Below are 18980 nucleotides of genomic sequence, written 5' to 3' on the forward strand. Positions count from 1 at the left end.
ATTTTTTTTAATTGGTTTTCCCGATAGGCCTATTCCACTAAATAAGAAAAATGACAAGGAAAATTAAAATATTTTCGATTTCGACTTTCCTGCTAAGTCACTGCGTTCTTCTTATTTAGTAGTTTCTGAGAAAAAAATTCCCAAGTGGACCCCATTTTCGCCAAAATGGGCAAAAATTGCAAACTTTGACGGCTTGTCATTCATTAACAAATTCGAAACCGGCAAAATGATGACTTAACCCCCCCCCCCCTAATTTCACACGGACTACAACATATTTCGATTACGCAAAATCGGAGATGGTGACTTCCAAAAGTGATCGATTGGGCGTGGAATGACTCTACCCCGAAATCGGCCCGAAAAGTGCAACTAAATCTGAGGACTAATTTACACCGAAAAATGACTTCTGTTTCATTTTGACAAAATCCCCACAGTTTTTCCTGAAAATAATATTTTTTTTTTATGAGAAGACGGTCTTGATAGATTATAATATTGTACAAGTTCTCTTTTTTTTTCTGTGATTATTTTATACTTCGGAATGTATTCTCTCGCATTTAATTGTGCCTGAATATTTTACGATGCAATGAATTGAATGTTCTGGAATACATTACTGAATTTCTCGTAAATGAATTATCATGACGATTGGCCACGCAAAGTGCGACTAATCTATCACTTTGAATACAAAGATTTGGTTGACTAGTGAAGAGATATAGGCAAAGATATCTATAAATACGTTAATTTGACTATTACATCTCTTTTTTTCTCGCGTTACAGATTCTGATCGAGCGTTACTTCTCGCACGAATACGGTTATGTCTGATGTATGATTCACGGCACGAGATCGAGAATTCTTAATTATTTTCCGTACACAGGTGATAACAGAACCACGCGTGTCCGCGATAAACTTTCCAAAAAGCGTTCCCGTCCTCGAACTTACAATTAGTCAGGCGTGTTTAGCCAAATAACCGAATTTCTTGTAGCTTTACACATTGAGCGCACCGGCGAAAACGCGGGATTATGATTCTACCGCTTGTGCGCCGCACAATGGTGAAAAACGGCAAACAACGTGGACAAAAGTCAAAAAATGAAAATCGCAATTCTTGAAATCCGTTTAGTGGAACTAGTTTATAAGAAATTTATGCATTATGTTCTCACACTTTTAATGATTTTATTATTACCATTTCGAAGATATGAGCTTCCAAAGTTGAACATTTTTTAAAGTTAATTTTTCAGGCCAAAATTTGACATAATGCTGCATTATTATTATTTAATTACTATGTTCATCCAATATTATAGACATTTTATGTGATTCTTAAGCATAATAATTATGTAGATTACACATCAAAATGTGTATTTTTAACACTGATATAAAAGAAATAAATAAATATAAACTATACGCATATTTAATGTTCATGCAAGGTAAAAGTTGTGATTTTCATCTCGATTCACTTATCAAATATGCTTAAATGAAGGCTGGAAGTTTCCCAAATAAGAATCTGTAACAATATCTTGCGGTAACTTGCGGTTTTCTCAATCATTCATATTTTTGTTCACACGCGCGCTTCATTATCATACGCGAGAACAACAGTTTCGGAAGTTTTACAATCATCTTATCAAATAACATTTGAATAATTTATCTCAGAATCGAAGATATTAGTTTCGTCCACGTTTTCGCCATTCTAGGCCTCTGTGCGTCGGCCCCGCTAAACGCGGTTTGTTCGGAAGCAAGCGAATTAGGCCGACGAGCGATCGGACTTTAAATGTCCATATGCCGCCGGTGCTCAATGTGTTGAGTTTGTTACGGATAGAAATAGTCGAACGAGGAACATCAGAGCATAAGACAAGAATTAAAAAGTACACAGACGATTTTGTGAAATTAGCGGGGTTTTCGGGGGCGCCTGGTCAAGAGCAGCAGGCATGACGCGTCCCATGTCTCGAAGCCCTACGTGCACGGGGAAACCTGTGACCGTATTTGTCGAGCATCATGAGTGTTTCGGCATGAAAAACATCGCCGTAGCACCGGGGGTATAGAATCCGCCCGGGAGTGGTAGTGCTCACCATAATACCGAGGGCCTCACCGCTCGGGAGAGGTGAGAACCCGGGAGGGGACAATAAATAATTAATTTTCTAAGAAATGTACACATGTGTGGTGCACGTGACAAATGGCACGTGGCAAATGGCACATGGCACATGCTTTGAAATTCCAAGTAAAACGCTAATTAATAAGTATTTGATCTACCGCGGAATGTCGACGAACCCTGGTACGCACTTTGGCAGAAAAGAAAGACATTCCTCGGCGACGTCTCCTGACGCGTAATTTCCAGAAACGCGTACAAAGGTGCGAGTGCGGACCTCTCCGTTTGATGGAGGATACCGGCAAATGGCGGTGCGACATCGGTATCGGCGCACGGCGCACAGTGGCGAGAAACGACGAAAACGTGGACAAAACTAATATCTTCGATTCTGAGATAAATTATTCAAATGTTTTTGATAAGATGATTGTATTAGTGTTACAAATTAATTTTTTGTGTTGAAAATCGAATTTTGATTTGTTAGTTAACTAATACGGTTAGTTAACTAGTACGTATGAATTTTTATCTCGGAAACTATCTATCGAAATTAATTAAATCTTTTTGCATTTTAATCTTGAATGTGTGCACTATCATAATAATATTTTTTTCATTAACAAATTCATTTTTTAATATCAGAAATTGTAAATAAATTTTTAATTTTTAAATTGTTGAATAAACTTTAAATATCTAATATGTAATATATATATGGATGAGGATATTGAAATCTTACCTACAAAACAAGACCTTTTGCAAAGGTTAGCAACGACATATTTGAAAAACATCCGAAACCGCTACTGTCGCACATGATACTAAGGCGCGCGTGTGAACAAAAACGTGAATAACTCAGAAATTCGCAAATTACCGCAAGATATCGTTACAGATCCTTGTTCGGGAAGCTTCCAGTTTTCATTTAAGCCTACTTCGTAGGTAAACCGAGGTGAAGATCACAACTTTTACCTTCCATAAGCATTAAATATGTCTACGGTTTATATCTCTATCCATATCAGTGCTGAAAATAAACATTTTGTTGTGCAACTTACATAATTATAATACTAAAGTATCATATAACAAGCTAATAATACTGGATGAACATAATATTAAAAAAAAAATGAACAACATTATGTTAAACTTTGCCCAGAAAAATTGACTTTAAAAAATGTTCAACTTTGAAGACTCATATCTTCCAAATGGTAATAATAAAATCATTTAAAGTGCGAGAACATTATGCACAAATTCCTCATAAACTAGTTCTACTAGACAGATTTTAAGAATTGCGATTTACATTTTTTTACTTTTGTCCACGTTTTCGCCGTTTTTCGCCACTGTGCGGCGTGGCGGCGCGAAGGTATAACGACCCTGGAACCTAGGTTCAGTTGGTTACAAGCGCTAGAAAGGTAAAGAGCGGCTTTTACCTTCCTGAACGACTCGTTTTGCAAATAAAGTTCGTGGGATTCGTGTGGTGTGCGGTTAAGGAGTGAAATCCATAGGTCAATATCACTCAACAATAAGGTTTATTCAATAAAACGATAAGAAAAATGAAATTAACAAACAACAATAACAACAAAAGTAATAAAAAGTATATAGATTATAAATGATCAATTAGAACAAAAGAAACTAAATAGATTTTGATTGTATAATAATAATAATGGAAGCTCGTAATTAGAGAACTTAACAAAGTGTAATTCGCTAGTTAATGCTTTATGTTAAATCGTACCTAAATCTGATCTCTGATAAAGCTAACGTTGTTTTGTAATATTAACTACTTCTGATATTCCTTATATACGAGGGTTGTCCGTAAAATAAGGTTCCCAAAGAGCTGTAGTTGTGAGGAACGGTGTTACGTGAAATCTGGCGGCACTGACGTGTAGCTTGGTCCTTCCTCTTTCAGACCCCGCCACGTCGAGCTATCTGCGACTCTCCATTTTAGCATGACAATCGCTAGAAATGGAGCTCCCAGTCGCTTCTCCCGCTAGGTGCGAATTACACTCTGTGATTCGTTTTTTGTGTGCAAAAAACATTGCAGCGGTGGACATTCATCGCCAATTATGTGAAATCTACGGAGAAAAGTGTATGAGCGTAAAGCACGTGCGAAAATGGTGCAGAAAATTCAAAGACGGACGTACAGATGTCCATGACGAACAGCGTTGCGGACGGCCATCCGTTCTAAGCTACCTTCGCGGCGTGGCGGAGAGTTCTATGATGCGGGCATAAAAAAGATGGTGCACCTCATGCAAAAATGCATTGATCTGAACGGCGATTGCGTCGAAAAATAGGGTTAAGTCTAAGCTTTCCAAAAACATATTACTCAATGCCAATAAACATGTTTTTCATTGTGAAAAATCATTGGGAACCTTATTTTATGGACAACCCTCGTATATTCGATTCTCGTGTTCGAAGCTATCGCAATGACAAAATTTAACTTGACTTGTACGATTGATTTATATAAATGTTCTTTAACGAAACTAATTAATATTAGCGCTTTATAGTCTACCGCCGCGAGGAATTTGACCTAAGTGAGATTCTCTAAGTGTACCTAAATACGTTTTCGCAAAAATTAGACAGATTTATCTACTATCTAACGCGGGGTAGTCGACTACGGAAATTACGCTAGAATGAGAACAGTATTCTTTTATTAACTCAAATTACCAAAATTTGGTGATTTAGAACAGTTACTCCTTTTATTATCTGACTCGACAACTAATGGTCCATGACCCTTTTAGCCGAAACGAATACTGATAGCCGAAACCAGATCGCTTAATTGGAGAGCCTGCGTTAGCCAGCTACTAGAATGTCCCACGACCAAGTATCCAAATGGCGTATACCCGCTTGACCAATTAAGTATCAAGATTCGTTGTGGCTCTTGACAGCGAAAACTGTTCCTGGTTATTCTTATCAAAGAGACTTGTGAATAGCTCGACTTCGAAAACTGTTCTGCTTTTAGATGGGTTTCGCTCGCCCTTTTATACTCGCAGGTTCGCCGAATTCCTGGAATTTCTGTGACGTCAGAATATCTAAATTTTCATATAAATTCGTTATTATACATTAGTTATAAAATTGGATGGTTTAATTATGTTTTAAATGTCGCTCTTTAATTTCTGGCTAACAATTCGATATTAAAATAATAGTATAATGGTGTTTTAGCGAAAAATACATTTTCTGTCCTTTTCTAGTGAACTGCGTACAAATTCTACGTGAGCCGAATCTATTCCGATTTATAGCTTTTTAGTTGGAGGAAATAATTTTGGTTACGGCTATGAATAATTTAGTACTGACTGATTTTACGTATATAAATTGATTTAGTTAATTAATTAATTTAATGTCTCATAATGCCGTAAATAGAAATAGTATCTCCATCCTTTTCTAGGATTAGCGCTGATCTCAAGGATTTCGGGGCGAGCATCGCGGCACGTAGGCACATCATAGCGTAACGGAAATTTCTCATACAAAACTATTTATTAGAATTAAAATAAAATAATACATAATCTTGGTTTAATCATTGTAACTTAATATTCAATTATTTTTACAGAAAAATATTACCTACTCTAAATCAAAACTATAAGATAATTACTATAAGTGAATATTTAATTGAAGGTTATTTAATTTTTTACAAATGAGAATTCGTTCTTTTTTCATCATCACAATATCTAACGAGAATAATTGTCCATATTTTATCTATTATTTCTTTGCGATAACAAATAAACGTATCGAATAAATTCGATTTATTCTGATTACATGAGTAAGGACTAATTTCTTCATTTCTTATCCATTAATAAATGATAATTCAATAATATTTTGGATTTTTTCATTCGTTTTTCAATATAACTTTCATCTAACAGCTTTCTATTATACCGACGCTATACCGACGTGGTATCGATACGCTTGTTCACGATCACGATCGACCGTCATTTTCGGAGCTGTCGCTCTCGCGTCTGAGCGCGCGAAATCCTCGCATTGTAATTGGTACATGTTTTTCATTAATAATTCAAAAACGAAGCTTCAAACCCCATTTTTGCAAAGGAAAATCTTGTTCGGAATGACATCCTCTACCACCCCTTTCAGGGAGTAACACTAGTTACGGGACACCCTCTATACCGAACGGTCATCGCGTTACGGTTCTCACTGACGTTCTCACTGACTTAACTGTAATACATTTGTCATACATTTAGTTGAAATATATTTGTGCGTTTTTCGTCGTCGTATAATTAAATTTGTTGCGATACAAAGTTTATTTAATAATTTAATAGTAATTGCGATTTAATTGTTAAATACGATGTCTAAAGTTTACAATAAAACATTCCTATATTCTGTTACGTCGCGGACTATTCTGCGGTTCTTTAACCTTAAAGTGCTGACGCACACCTTGACCTTAGCCGGTTTCCGATTTCTAGCCTAATCAGGGGAATTCGATGGAGGCTATTTCCGAACTGACTAAGCCTTTTGTTGGTTATATTAGATTTTATTGTATATGTTCCTTACTTACAATGATGATCTCTCTCTCTCTCACACGCACTTACACTCGTGACTGATGGTGGCTTGGTTTCGGGTACTGCTTCGCCCCTCTAGACGTCGATGATAGTCTTATCCTTCGCGGTGGACCTATGCGATGGCGCACGCACTCCCGGAATTAACCGTTTACGGGTCTTGTATTATCAGACCCGGAGATACGATACGCGAATGACCGCTGGCCGAGCGCGAAGAAAACCTCGAAGTGTAAAGTCACGAACAATCACCTACAACCAACCATCAACCATCGACTATCAACTATCAACCATTAACTCATTACTCGCGCTTGTCGGCGGTTTTTGTACCCGAAAGTGTGCCAAATCGAGTTCTCATTTGTCACTCATGCACATTTTGGAGTTACGCGATCGCCTTCGCAGAATGCCGCGTTAATGCATTCCTGCGAGTCAATTCGGTCGCGACCCGAATACCGACGGAAAAGGAATATTCCTCGGATGTAACAATTCCATTAAATTGATTGATCTTTCCATTTGTTGTGATAGTTGGCAATATAAAACATACATTCAGTGTAAAAAGTATTCGTAGAGTGACGAATTTTATGTAAAACCTTGTACAATATTCATGTCAGAAATTCATTTTAACAGACTGATCGAAGGCCACAATGTTTCTAAAGAAAGAATTCATAATAATATGTTACATATGACGCTAAATCGAACAAGTAACAATTATATTAGTCAAAGACCGCCAACTCTTTGACATGAAAAATTCCAAAATGTGAAGGCATTTCCAAATGACTTTAGGTTAATAGAAGAAGAAAGAAACGAATAAAATTTCCAAAAATTCTTTGTTGTAACATGACACTGTAAATATGTATATTTTTCTTACATCGTAGACAATATATAAAGTATAAAATGTAGAAAAAAATCAATTCCACTTCCGAGATTGTAGACGAAACCCGGGTTAAAGGTGGGCGGTGAAATAAAAACTAAGACCGAACAACTATTTAAACAAAATAACAAATACGGAATACGAGTTTATTCTTCTTCAAGTATTTCAGGACAGACTGCTACGCGTATATCCGCACAAAATATATAACTTCCCAGGACGCTGGGAAGGGAAAAAAATACACGGAGTGGGAAAGGGAGTGACGTTTCCCGAAATCGGGAATTCCCGCTTTCCCCTGCCAGCGGTCATCCAGCCCAAACTGTTAACCGGTGACCCATCCGGCAATTGGCCTACAAATTACCGTAACAGTAATCCCAAGGATCGCCTCAACTTTTTAAACTACATGGAACCAAAAAAAAGAAATACAACTACGCCAACCTCGGGCTCAATGTGCATACCAAATCGTAAAACGGACAAGTAATGGTTCCTTGGTCTTTTATTGCTGCTATGGTAAACCTTCAATATTCTAAAACGTTCAAAATATCAATAATAATGTCTACAAAAATAATTTTATAGAAGTAATATTATTTCATGTTAATATGTTATTCTGAATCGGTATTATCAGAATCATAAATGTTTAAAACCTCGTTATAAAACAATGAAGTGCATTATAAGTTATTACATCGCTTAATCTGTTTTTAGCACTGAAAAAAAATGTTAACACCAAAACGACCAGGATCAGTCACTCCCGAGGAAATCGGTAATGAAACTGATACAAAAGTTCCTGATGCAACAAGAAATACTTTAGTAACCTCAACAACATGTCGCAACGACTCTTTATCTGAAGAGTTTCTTTCAAGTAGGAGGAGCGGAAGGAGAAACGCTTTAACTTATGCCGAAAGTGGAATGGTAGACCTTCCAGATCGTTTCGAAGAGCTTTCTGTGGATACACGTGAGTCTTATCTGTACATACTAATATACCTTTCTCTGCCAGATTAAAAAAAATTTCTTTTCAAAAGTAGAAGTTATTATCTGACACTTTGTAAATATTATACAAATTATTTGGCGTTCTTAAGATCGTGACATATTACATATACAGTGGCTCACGAAAGTATTCGAACGCTTACATATGCAAACTTGAATGGCCGAAATAATGTACATTCTAGTAATTTACTAAAACAAGTAGATGTCAATAGGAAGATGGAAGTCTTAAGATTATGCCAGTAAAATTTGAAAAAAATTCAATAACGTAAACAGGAGTTATGATACATTTATTATGATACATTTATTGATACATTTGCTATAATGTCTCTTAGCCGACGTTCCATACTATAAACCAGTGCTCGGATTTAGTTGCACTTTTCGGGCCGATTTCGGAGTAGACGCCTACCGTGCCCCCACTCCCGCGCTAGACTGCCCACGTGATGCCGTGTGCCAGGGGCGTCGTACGATAGATTTGTCGGGATCCATCCGTGATTAAAAATTTTGCTTCCACTATTAATAATTATTATTTTTACAGATTATTAAAGTTATTAATACTATATTTACGTCAATAAACATCTTCCATATTGTAAGAAAATAGAAAATCGACAAACGTTCGGCACGGGCCACGTGCTTTTTGTCAGTGCATTCCCCTTCCGCAGGGAAACTTCGCTGGGCTTAAGTGCCATAAACAACCATGTTGACGGGGGTGTCCTCAAGACGGGACCGTGTATAGAGAGACATTCCTGTATTGGCATTTGCCGTGAGACGTTTCCAGAAAAGCAGTTAATATTCCACATAAAACGCCCACCATTTAGCAAAAAGCCTTACCTTTACTTTCATTCCATCCATTCATCTTACAATATATACATACACACTGCAGTGCAGAACTATAGCACCACCTATATTTTTAGTAGATTCTGACTTTGAAATAACAATCCATAAAAATCATCCATACGAAATTGAAGGGTATAGTGAACAATGAACTTCAGTAAAAATTTGTTGATATTACTTTATTACATGTGTCGCGAGGTAGGTAAGGTATGAAATGATTAATACTCGCAACACTGTGTTTGCAAGAGGTAAGGTGTTTAATGTGAACTATGGAGACTATGTGTGATATTACAAAATGGAGTATGAAGTATACAAAGTTACTGAGACGGTACAGAATATTAGATGATGTAGAATCGGAGGCTCGACTGATTATATCCGTTTTGACGCCTTTCCGCAGTATATATAAACTTTTCGGAGAAGGCGTAACTCCTTACACAGTTGAGGGTGGAGTTATTTTTCTCGCAGAGTCCTCCCATTTTCGACGGGGGAAAGAGTGTTGTAAATTAGAACTTGAGAGTCGAAAATGTCCTTCCGGACCGCGCTGGCCATGTGGCCTAATCAACCGTAACGGGACATGGCTGGCAGCGTTTATGGTAGGGTAGTCTATTGAGCTACGCACGTCCAAAAAACATAAAATAATTTCGCCGACTTACAGACTTTAGGGTAGGCTTAACTGCCTACACCTAAACATCTGTAAACGGTCAGTGCTAATTTCTACCAACACTGCGAACCATGTGCCGCTACAACATGTATAAGAAAATATAACATGAAAATTTTTCATCGTTGCATAACTGCAGCACGATGTGAATACATGTCAAATATATACACATAAATATGATTTTAATAACTTGTAGGGCCTCCTTGTTTTGTTATAAGTTGGAAAATTCTATCTGGCATGCTCTCGATGAGTTTCTGAAAAATTCGTTGGCTAATTTCATTGCATGCTTTTAGTATTTCGTTTTTTGGTTCTAAAATATTTTCATACTGTCGATTTTCGATATAAACTTTTCGGACAATATTGGCCCAAATATTTTCCATCGGGTTTTTGTCTGGTGTACATGCTGGCCATTTAATAATATTAATTTTTTTCTTTCCAACCATGATACTTATCTTCCGACAGGTGTGTACGAGGTGTGACACAAAAGTAACAAGACTAGTCCAATAAATCATTGTACCTGCAGAATCAGTTCTCCGTGACATTATCACCTTCAAAGTAGTCCCCTTCAGCATTCACACACTTTTTCATTTGGTGCTGCCATTGCTGGTAACAGTTCTGGAACGAGGTTTTTGGAAGTCCCTTCAGGAGATTCTCCGTTTCTGCCTGAACCTCTCTAACTGAGGTGAAATGGGTTCCCATTAAGCAAAATTTAACTTTAGGAAATAAAAAGAAGTCGCATGGAGCCAAATCAGGTGAATAAGGAGAATGCCCCATCACAGTAACATTTTTACTGGTTAGAAACTGCTTAGCAGACAGTGCCGTGTGAGCGGGTGCATTGTCCTGGTGCAACAGCCATCCATCGCTTCACAACTGTGGCCTTTTTTTCCTAATTTTTTCACGAAATCTTTTTAGTAGTTCAATGTAATAGTGTTAGTTAACAGTCTGACCACTGGGAAACCACTCAATCATTACAATTCCATTAATGTCGAATTTTGATTTTGACATGCGTGCTTTTTTGGGTTTTGGGAATCCTGGAGACTTCCACTCCATTGACTGGCGCTTACTTTCTGGGTCATAGGTAAAAATCCATGTCTCATTACATGTTACAAAAGAGTTCAACAAATTTTACAAGAAACTTGATGTTTATTCGCTGTTCGGTTTTTACGTTAGACATTTTTCCGGCAGAATGCAGTTGCACGTGTTCACTAAATAACGCAGTACTTCCAAATGGTATGACCGATTCAATCGAAATTGGCAACATGGATAGAGGAGGTATGTGGGATGATGCCACAAAAACAATTGCTGCCAATTTCATTGTTTTTTCAAGCTACAGACTTAGTCTCGTTACTTTTGTGTCACACCTCGTATAACAGGGTTGTCGTGTTGGAAAGTTCAATTAATTGCATCATGTGCGTTTATAAAAGGTAACAAATTGTCTAATAAAATTATACTGTACTCCTCACTACCCATCTTTTTCGACGGAAAAGCCAATTACAACATGCCATCAATGCAAAGAGCACCCCAATTTGACTTCGACCGCAAAAATTTCTTTTTAAAAAGTATTGTGGTTCTTTTTGGAGATCTCGCCAATATGAATTATAGCCGTCCGGACCATCAAGATTAAACTTTTTTTCATCCGTAAATATAACGTGATAGAAGTAAATTGGTGTAAAAAGATTTTGACATCTAAGGTTAATTTACGCTTTTCCAGTCGCAATGCATATTCGCTCGAGTGTATTCAAGCCTCGCAACATTATGCCGTGGTAGAAGTTTTGGGGCAGATTTTAATTTCTACTTCTCCATGCTAGGATTACTTTTCAAAATTCGACGTACTGTCCACAGTGAAATATTTAAGTTGAGTTCCTTTTTAATTTGGTTACAGCTGTTTTGGATGTTACTAGCTGCTTTTATAATTGCTCGCTCGGTATAGGGACTCAATTTTTTCTTTGGACCATCCTTTTCATTATTGCCATAATTAGCGGAATTATTTAAGAAAATCAAAATGACTTTATGTAAGCTTCCTAGCCTACGGACAATTTCCCGAATATTAATTTTATCCTCCTTAAACGCCAAAATTTTACCCTTCTCTTCTTTGGTCAAATATCTACCACGTGGCATTGTTCAATAAATTTGAGTATTGTCAAATTTTTATTTGTATTTTAATAAGGATGTAATTATTTAGCTTCAGTGAGTTTGTAGGTGAACTGGATGGAGAGAAGTTAATTTAATCACATTGGTGCTATAGTTTCGCAACAAGCCAAAATCACATTTTCGATTATATCGTTTCTAATAGAAAAGCAACTTCAATGAGACTTAATATAAAATTTATTGCGATCCACACCATTTCGTCTCTTGCAATTGATTTTTTGCATTTTAACTCTGAATTACAGAACAACTAAAATAGTAGATGGTGCTATAGTTATGCACCGCAGTGTAGTAACAATAATGTAGGTCTATTTCACTAAGTAAGAAAAACGACAGTGACTTGGCAGGAAAGTCCAAACGACCCAGAAGATCGAAGGAAAATTAAAATATTTTCGATTCCGATTTTCCTGCCAAGTCACTGTCGTTCTTCTTATTTAGTGAAATAGACCTATAGGGGAAACCACTTAAAAAAACGCATCAACAATAATATCTTCAGGGTTATGTGGAAAGCTATTGACAAAATTGTAATTATTATAACATGTACTATTGTTATTATATGTATATATGGAAGATGTTTATAGATGTAAACATAGTATTAATAACTTTAATAATCTGTAAAAATAGTAATGATTAACAGTGCAAGCAACATTTTTAATCACAGATGGATCCCGACAAATCTATCGTACGACGCCCCTGGCACACAGCGTCACGTAGGCAGTCTAGCGCGGGAGTGGGGGCACGGTAGGCGTCTACTCCAAAATCGGCCCGAAAAGTGCAACTAAATTCAAGCACTGCTATAAACCAATGATTTTGTAAAACTACACTCAATGGAGTTCCATATTTCTATAATTTTATTTTTCAGTATTTGCTTCGAGGTTATCTGAAATTTATTTAACACGTTAGCTACCGTGATGGTCACCGGTGACCGGCACTCGACTTGGCTACAGCGCCGTGGGGCCCACCGGTCACCGGCGACGCGACCAATAGTTAAAATACATAAATAGAGTAAATATTGATACTGATCAAATTTTTAATAATACCATTGTTACTATAATGGTCTGAAGACCCTATAGCGGCTTTACCGTTACATGTCAAGAATCATAGTTTGTAAGTCGCAGGTCATCGGCGGTTCGTGACCACGAAAAAGGTCCGGGTTTTTTCCGTAGGGCCGTATGCGGGGGATTCCCAACTCGGGGAATTCCCATTTCTTTTCTTGTAAGTTTTGGCGCGTTTTTAGGCGTGCTAGCCGTCCTTGTCTAAAAGGGCGGCTATATAACCCAACGAAAATGCGGAAATAGACACACTCGTTATTGACCCGTCACGCTGTTCAGCAGACTTGTACACGCGGACCGACACCTCTAATAAAGACTTTCCCGAGCAAGTATTTCAGTAAAAATTATTTCATTCTCCTACCGTCATCCGCTAAAACCCCCACCACGAAAAATGCATTAAACATGATTATACAACTTACATTATCTGCTGTAAATAATGGTTCAACATAATATGCACTGCATAGTAAAAAATTCATGGCGGCGCCATGGGCAAACCACGTAAAATGCGCGCGGCAGTCAACGTGTTAATCTTTTTCCGATTTCAGTCCATAAATTTTCAATAGGATTTACGTCTGGACTTTGCGATGGAGTAATTAACATGTGTGGTGTGTTATATATGATCCATTATTTTACAATTCTAGCAGTATGTTTCGGATCATTATCTTGTTGGAAGTGGAAATATTCCAATAATCCTAGTTTACTGGCACTTTCTTTAAGATTATTCTTTAAAATATTTAAATACTTATATTTGTCAAGTATTCCGTCAATAAATATTAAAGTTCCGGTGCCACTGGCAGACATACACCCCCACACCATGATCGATCCACCTCCGTGTTTCATTGTTTAATGTAAATGTCGAATTTCCAATTCTATATTTGGTTTTTTCCACATATAATTTTGACCATCTGAGCCAAAAATATTAAATTTTGACTCGTCCGAAAAGATGACTTTATCCCAAAAAAAATGATCTTTATTAATGTAGGTTCTCGCAAAAGTCAATCTTTTTTACGATTTACCGCATTAATATATGGCTTCTTTCGCGGTACTCTGCCATGAAAATCATTGTTTCGTAAGATTCGTCGACATAATTCCGGGTGATCTTCTTTATTAAACATATCAGCTACCATAGTTGTGAGTTGAGGAGCGGATATAGTAGGATTCTTTTTTAATTCGCGAATGATAACTTTCTCCTCTTTTCCAGTCAATTTCTTTGGTCGACCTGATCGAGCTTTGTTTGCAAGTGTACCCTGATTCTTTGACTTTTTTATGATATAATGTACTGTAGACTTACTTCTGTTCACAATCCCGGCAATCTCGTTATACGATTTGCAGTCCTCATGCAATCGTAATATTATTTCTCTTTCACACTTTTTGATTTCAGACTTCTTCGTGTTCATTTTAAATACTATTCTGCACACTTTTACGTTACTGTTACTGAAACGATTACCGAACATCAAGTGAACGTACCAATATTTTCATTTAGCAATGATGTTTACATTCGGTACAAAGGAAGATGAAAAACTATCAACAGTGTTACAGCGTTCGAATACTTTTGTGAGTCACTTATCATGCGTGTTTCTAATAAATGTATCATAACTCCTGTTTACGTTATTGAATCTTTTTCAAATTTTACTGGCATAATCTTAAGACTTCTTCCTATTGACATCTACTTCCTATTCCATCTTCCTATTGACATCTACTTGTTTTAGTAAATTGCTAGAATGTACATTATTTCGGCCATTCAAGTTTGCATATGTAAGCGTTCGAATACTTTCGTGAGCCACTGTATGTAATATCTTTCAAGTTAGAAATATTATTCAATTTCCTGAAATCTATTTCTTCCTTCAGTAATTTGTGTTCAAATCACTGAATATTTTGTAAGATACTTAGGAAAAATAAAGGTAAAGGTGAGGCTTTTACCAAATAAAACGGTGGGCATTTTTATATAGAATACTGGAATGTTTTACTAATAACGTCTCGCGGCAAATGCCAATACAAGAATGTCTTCCTAGACACGATCTCGTTTTGAGGACACCCCCGTTAGCATGGTTGTTTAGGGCACTTAGGCCCAGCGAAGTTTCCCTAAGGAAGGGGAAATGCAATGACAAAAGGCACATGGCCTGTGTCGACCTTTCGTCGATTTCTATTTCCTTACAATTTCAAAACTTACACTGTTCGACTTCTTTCTTTGATCGAAGATGTTAGTAAAAATTCAAACTACAGTAAATATTCGATATGTGCTCCATTCTTGGGTCTGACTGGTGTAGATATCGTGCAGGTCCTACATTGATTGATGTTTTGCCGAACGTAGAAAAGGACAGCGAGCGAAGGATACCGAATGTAAACAAACAGAACATACTGTGGAATAATACTAATGCAAGAATAAGACTTCTTTATTTTCCATTTTTTCGTTATCCAGTTTTACTAATAGGTTCTTCAGATTTTTCTGATTAAAATGAGAAAAAACACGATATAATTTGAAGTATATTTACTGGTTTAATTGACATTCAACTTGGTAAAAGTTGAATATTGAGAAAATCAAAAATAAAAAAATTTTGTATTTATATATGCATTGTTTCATGGATATACCCCTACCCGGATCATGTTACATTTTTCGACGATCGAGCTTCGCAGCGTCTAGAGGGGTCTTCCTTCCAGTGGTGGGGATGACTTTGGTGCACATATCGTTCAGGTCATTTGTGCACATATCGAATATTTTCTGTACTTCCAGAACAGATGCATTGGAAGAGAAGCACCTGTACCATGGTCTGCAGGAATCCCAGATTTAAATCCCATGGACTTTCATTTCACCACTGGGGGGAGGACCCCTTCAACCGCCAAGAAGCACGATCGCCGAGAAATGTAACATGATCCGGGGTCGGGTATATCTGTGAAGCAATACATATACAAATATGAAACTTTTTTATTTTTGATTTTTTCGAGATCCAACTTTTACCAATAGATTCTTTATATTTTTTTGATTAAAAGAAGACCAGACACGACATAATTTGGACTATATTTACTGGTTTAATTGACGATAAAAGTTTCTCACGTCGAAGAGGATAGCGAGTCAAAAAGAAAGAGACGCTACGATCGTGGCAGTCGGCAAAGATCAAAAGTCTGTTCGATTGTTTGCAATACTTAAGCATTGCTAAATTTTGTATTTTTCATCCATTTTTTTATATATCTTTCTCCATCATATTCGTGATATTTTCCTGACTAAAATGAGACCAAACACGACGTAATTTGTGTTATATTTACTTGCAATATCTTATTAGAGTAAAGCCATCGATGTACGCGTAACACTTGAAATTACAAGTAAATATGTCCCGAAGTATACCGTGTTTGGTCTCATTTTAATGAAAAAAATGTTACAAATATGATGGAAAAAGTTTAAAAAAAAAAATCAAAAATAAAAAAGTTTTATTCTTGTGTAACAGCCCTGGAAGAGTTTTTTTTTTTCTTTTCGTCACCAACATGGCAGTTCTGTGCTCTAATTCAATTACCCACCGTGAGAATAGTTTAGTTACCGACAATATTAGACAATTACCGACAGTACATTATATATCAATTACCTTATGTATTAATTTCGACAGTCGGTAATCGAGCATATATATATATTTTAATTTTCAATAATTATTTTATGTTTTCAATTTGGAAAGGATATGTTTCATAAAATCAATCAAATGTTAAGTTAATTCATTTAAAGCAAGATTTATGTATTATTTTATAGTTATTCGAATAAATGTATGGTTTTGTATGGAAAATTCCGCTACGTGCCGCGATGCTCGCTCCGAATTTCCTAGTAGTCTTGCGTTATCTTAGAGAAGGATAAGAATATATTTTACGATTGGGATATTATTAGTTATTAAAAACCATTAGTTAAACAAATCAGTCAATACATATCAAGCGTACTAATATTATGTTATCCGGAATTAAAGTCAGACGTTAGTTCATTGCAGTATATATTGTAAATTATAATATTATTCAATGGAATGTTCTAGAAGCATCGTATGCTTATACATTTAGCTCAGATCCGTATAGAAGTCGTGCGTAGTACATAGAGGAGGATAGAAAATGCGATTTTAGCTAAAACACTATTAAATTACTACTTTTATATCAGGAACGTAAACCATTGTGTAGATTGCGATATTGATAATGTAATTAAATCGTTCGTTTTCATAATTAATGTTTAATTACAAATTTATACGACAATTATATATTTCGATGTTATGGGGGTTTTCCAAGAAATTGTCAGGCTGGCGAGTATAAGCGAAACTCGCTTAAATCGCAGAACAGTTTTTGAAGTCGAGCAAGCTAGAAGTCTCCTGGATAAGTATAACCGGAACAGTTTTCGCTGTCAAGAGCCGCAACGATTCTTAATACTTGACTGGTAAAGCGGGTATACGCCATTTGGATACTTGATCGTGGGTCGTTCTAGTAGCTAGCTAACGCAGGCTCCCCATTCAAACGGTCTCGTATCTGAAACTCCGCTAGGAGAGTGCTATACTTGGCGCCAAGAAAGGCTAAGATATCGAAACGATAGCTCTCAGCTACTCACATTTGATTTTACATCGGATTGCTAACGCGTCATCAGATTCTCGGAGCTCGCTCTGGGTCGTTTCGTAGCTAGCTAACGCAGGCTCCCCATTTGAGCGGCTTGGTTTCTGAAGCCCGTGTCTTTTGGGTGACAGTTCAGCAATCACGATTTTATAATTAGAATCAATTGATTTGCTACCCTGTTAGACTTATACTGTGCACCCTTTTCCTGTATAGTTGGGTCGTTCTAGTAGCTAGCTAACGCAGGCTCCCCAATTAAGCGATCTGGTTTTGGCTGTCAGTGTTCGTTTTGACAAAAAGAGTCATGGACAATTAGTTGTCGAGTCAGATTAAAAGAGTAACTGTTCCGAGGAAATAATTCATTTAGATTCAAACAAATTTTGAACTTGAATTAGTAAAAGAATATTGTTCTGTCATCAAGCGTAATTTTCGTAGTCGACTACACCGCGTTAGATATCAGATAAAATCATTAATCTGTCTAACTTTGCGAAAGCGTATCTAGGTACACTTAGAGAATCACACTTAGGTCGTATTCCTCGCTGCGGTAGACTATCACGCGCTAATATTATTAATTTCGTAAAAGAGTAATCGTTATATAAATCACAAACGTATTAATCAAGATAAATTTTGTCATTGCGATAGCGTTCGAAACGAGAATCAAATCTTACAGAATATCGAATTCAATTAATTTTATAGAAGCGAAGTTAGCTTTATCCGAAATCAGACTTAGGTACGATTTAATATAAAACTAGCGAGAGTCATTTTTGTTAGATTCACAATTATCTATTACGTATTGTTTAATTTGCCAAGTTCTATTATTTCTATTATTAATATTACATCAAACTCTATTTAGTTTCCTTTGATCAAACCAATATATTTTTCATATTTTGTTGTTATTTGTTACTTGTTATTTGTTAAATTCATCATCTTCATTATTTATTTGAATAAACCTTGTGGCGCCCTTGGCACCACATACGCCATTGCCTTTTCTGTTTTCTATATTCTTTCTGTTTTCTAAAATTCTGTTTCCTGTTTTCTATCTTCTTTAGCTTTACGTTCTCTAATTGTTTTCGCTTTCTATAGGGTCTCGCCGAGGCCTGGTCAGTGTCAACTCTCAGGCCCTTGCGAACCTCTTCACTTTCTGTTTTATGATTCTCTTCCGCTGTACCTCTCCTTTTCTGAACTTTCAACGGTTTTTCTGGATTTTCCCACTTTCTATATTTTCTCTCTTTCTAAACTGTTTCTTTCTTCTTTTACTGATGAGTTTTCGAGGAGAGGTTTTAACCAACGACGAGACAGTCCGTCAGAGTCATTCTTATAGCTTACATCGTTTTCG

General features: G+C 36.5%; 1 protein-coding gene across 5 annotated transcripts in view; it reads left to right on the forward strand.

Annotated features, from left to right (window-relative positions):
• Nucleotides 1–18980, forward strand: part of LOC105663657 (uncharacterized) — a 73605-nt gene that overhangs the window by 11659 nt on the left and 42966 nt on the right. For 3 of the 5 annotated variants that reach the window (XR_013039734.1, XM_076536687.1, XM_076536686.1), the window contains exons 2-3: nt 7579–7924; nt 8117–8366. Coding sequence is in view for 4 of the 5 variants with exons in the window: in XM_076536687.1 (XP_076392802.1) it covers nt 8129–8366 (238 nt within the window). In the remaining variant the exon portion in view is untranslated. Of the gene's footprint in view, nt 1–7173; nt 7925–8116; nt 8367–18980 lie in introns of those variants that run through there. The other 2 variants (XM_012294076.2, XM_076536688.1) reach the window with 2 other exon arrangements.

The sequence above is a fragment of the Megachile rotundata genome, chromosome 10, assembly GCF_050947335.1.
Source record: "Megachile rotundata isolate GNS110a chromosome 10, iyMegRotu1, whole genome shotgun sequence".
Taxonomy (NCBI): domain Eukaryota; kingdom Metazoa; phylum Arthropoda; class Insecta; order Hymenoptera; family Megachilidae; genus Megachile; species Megachile rotundata.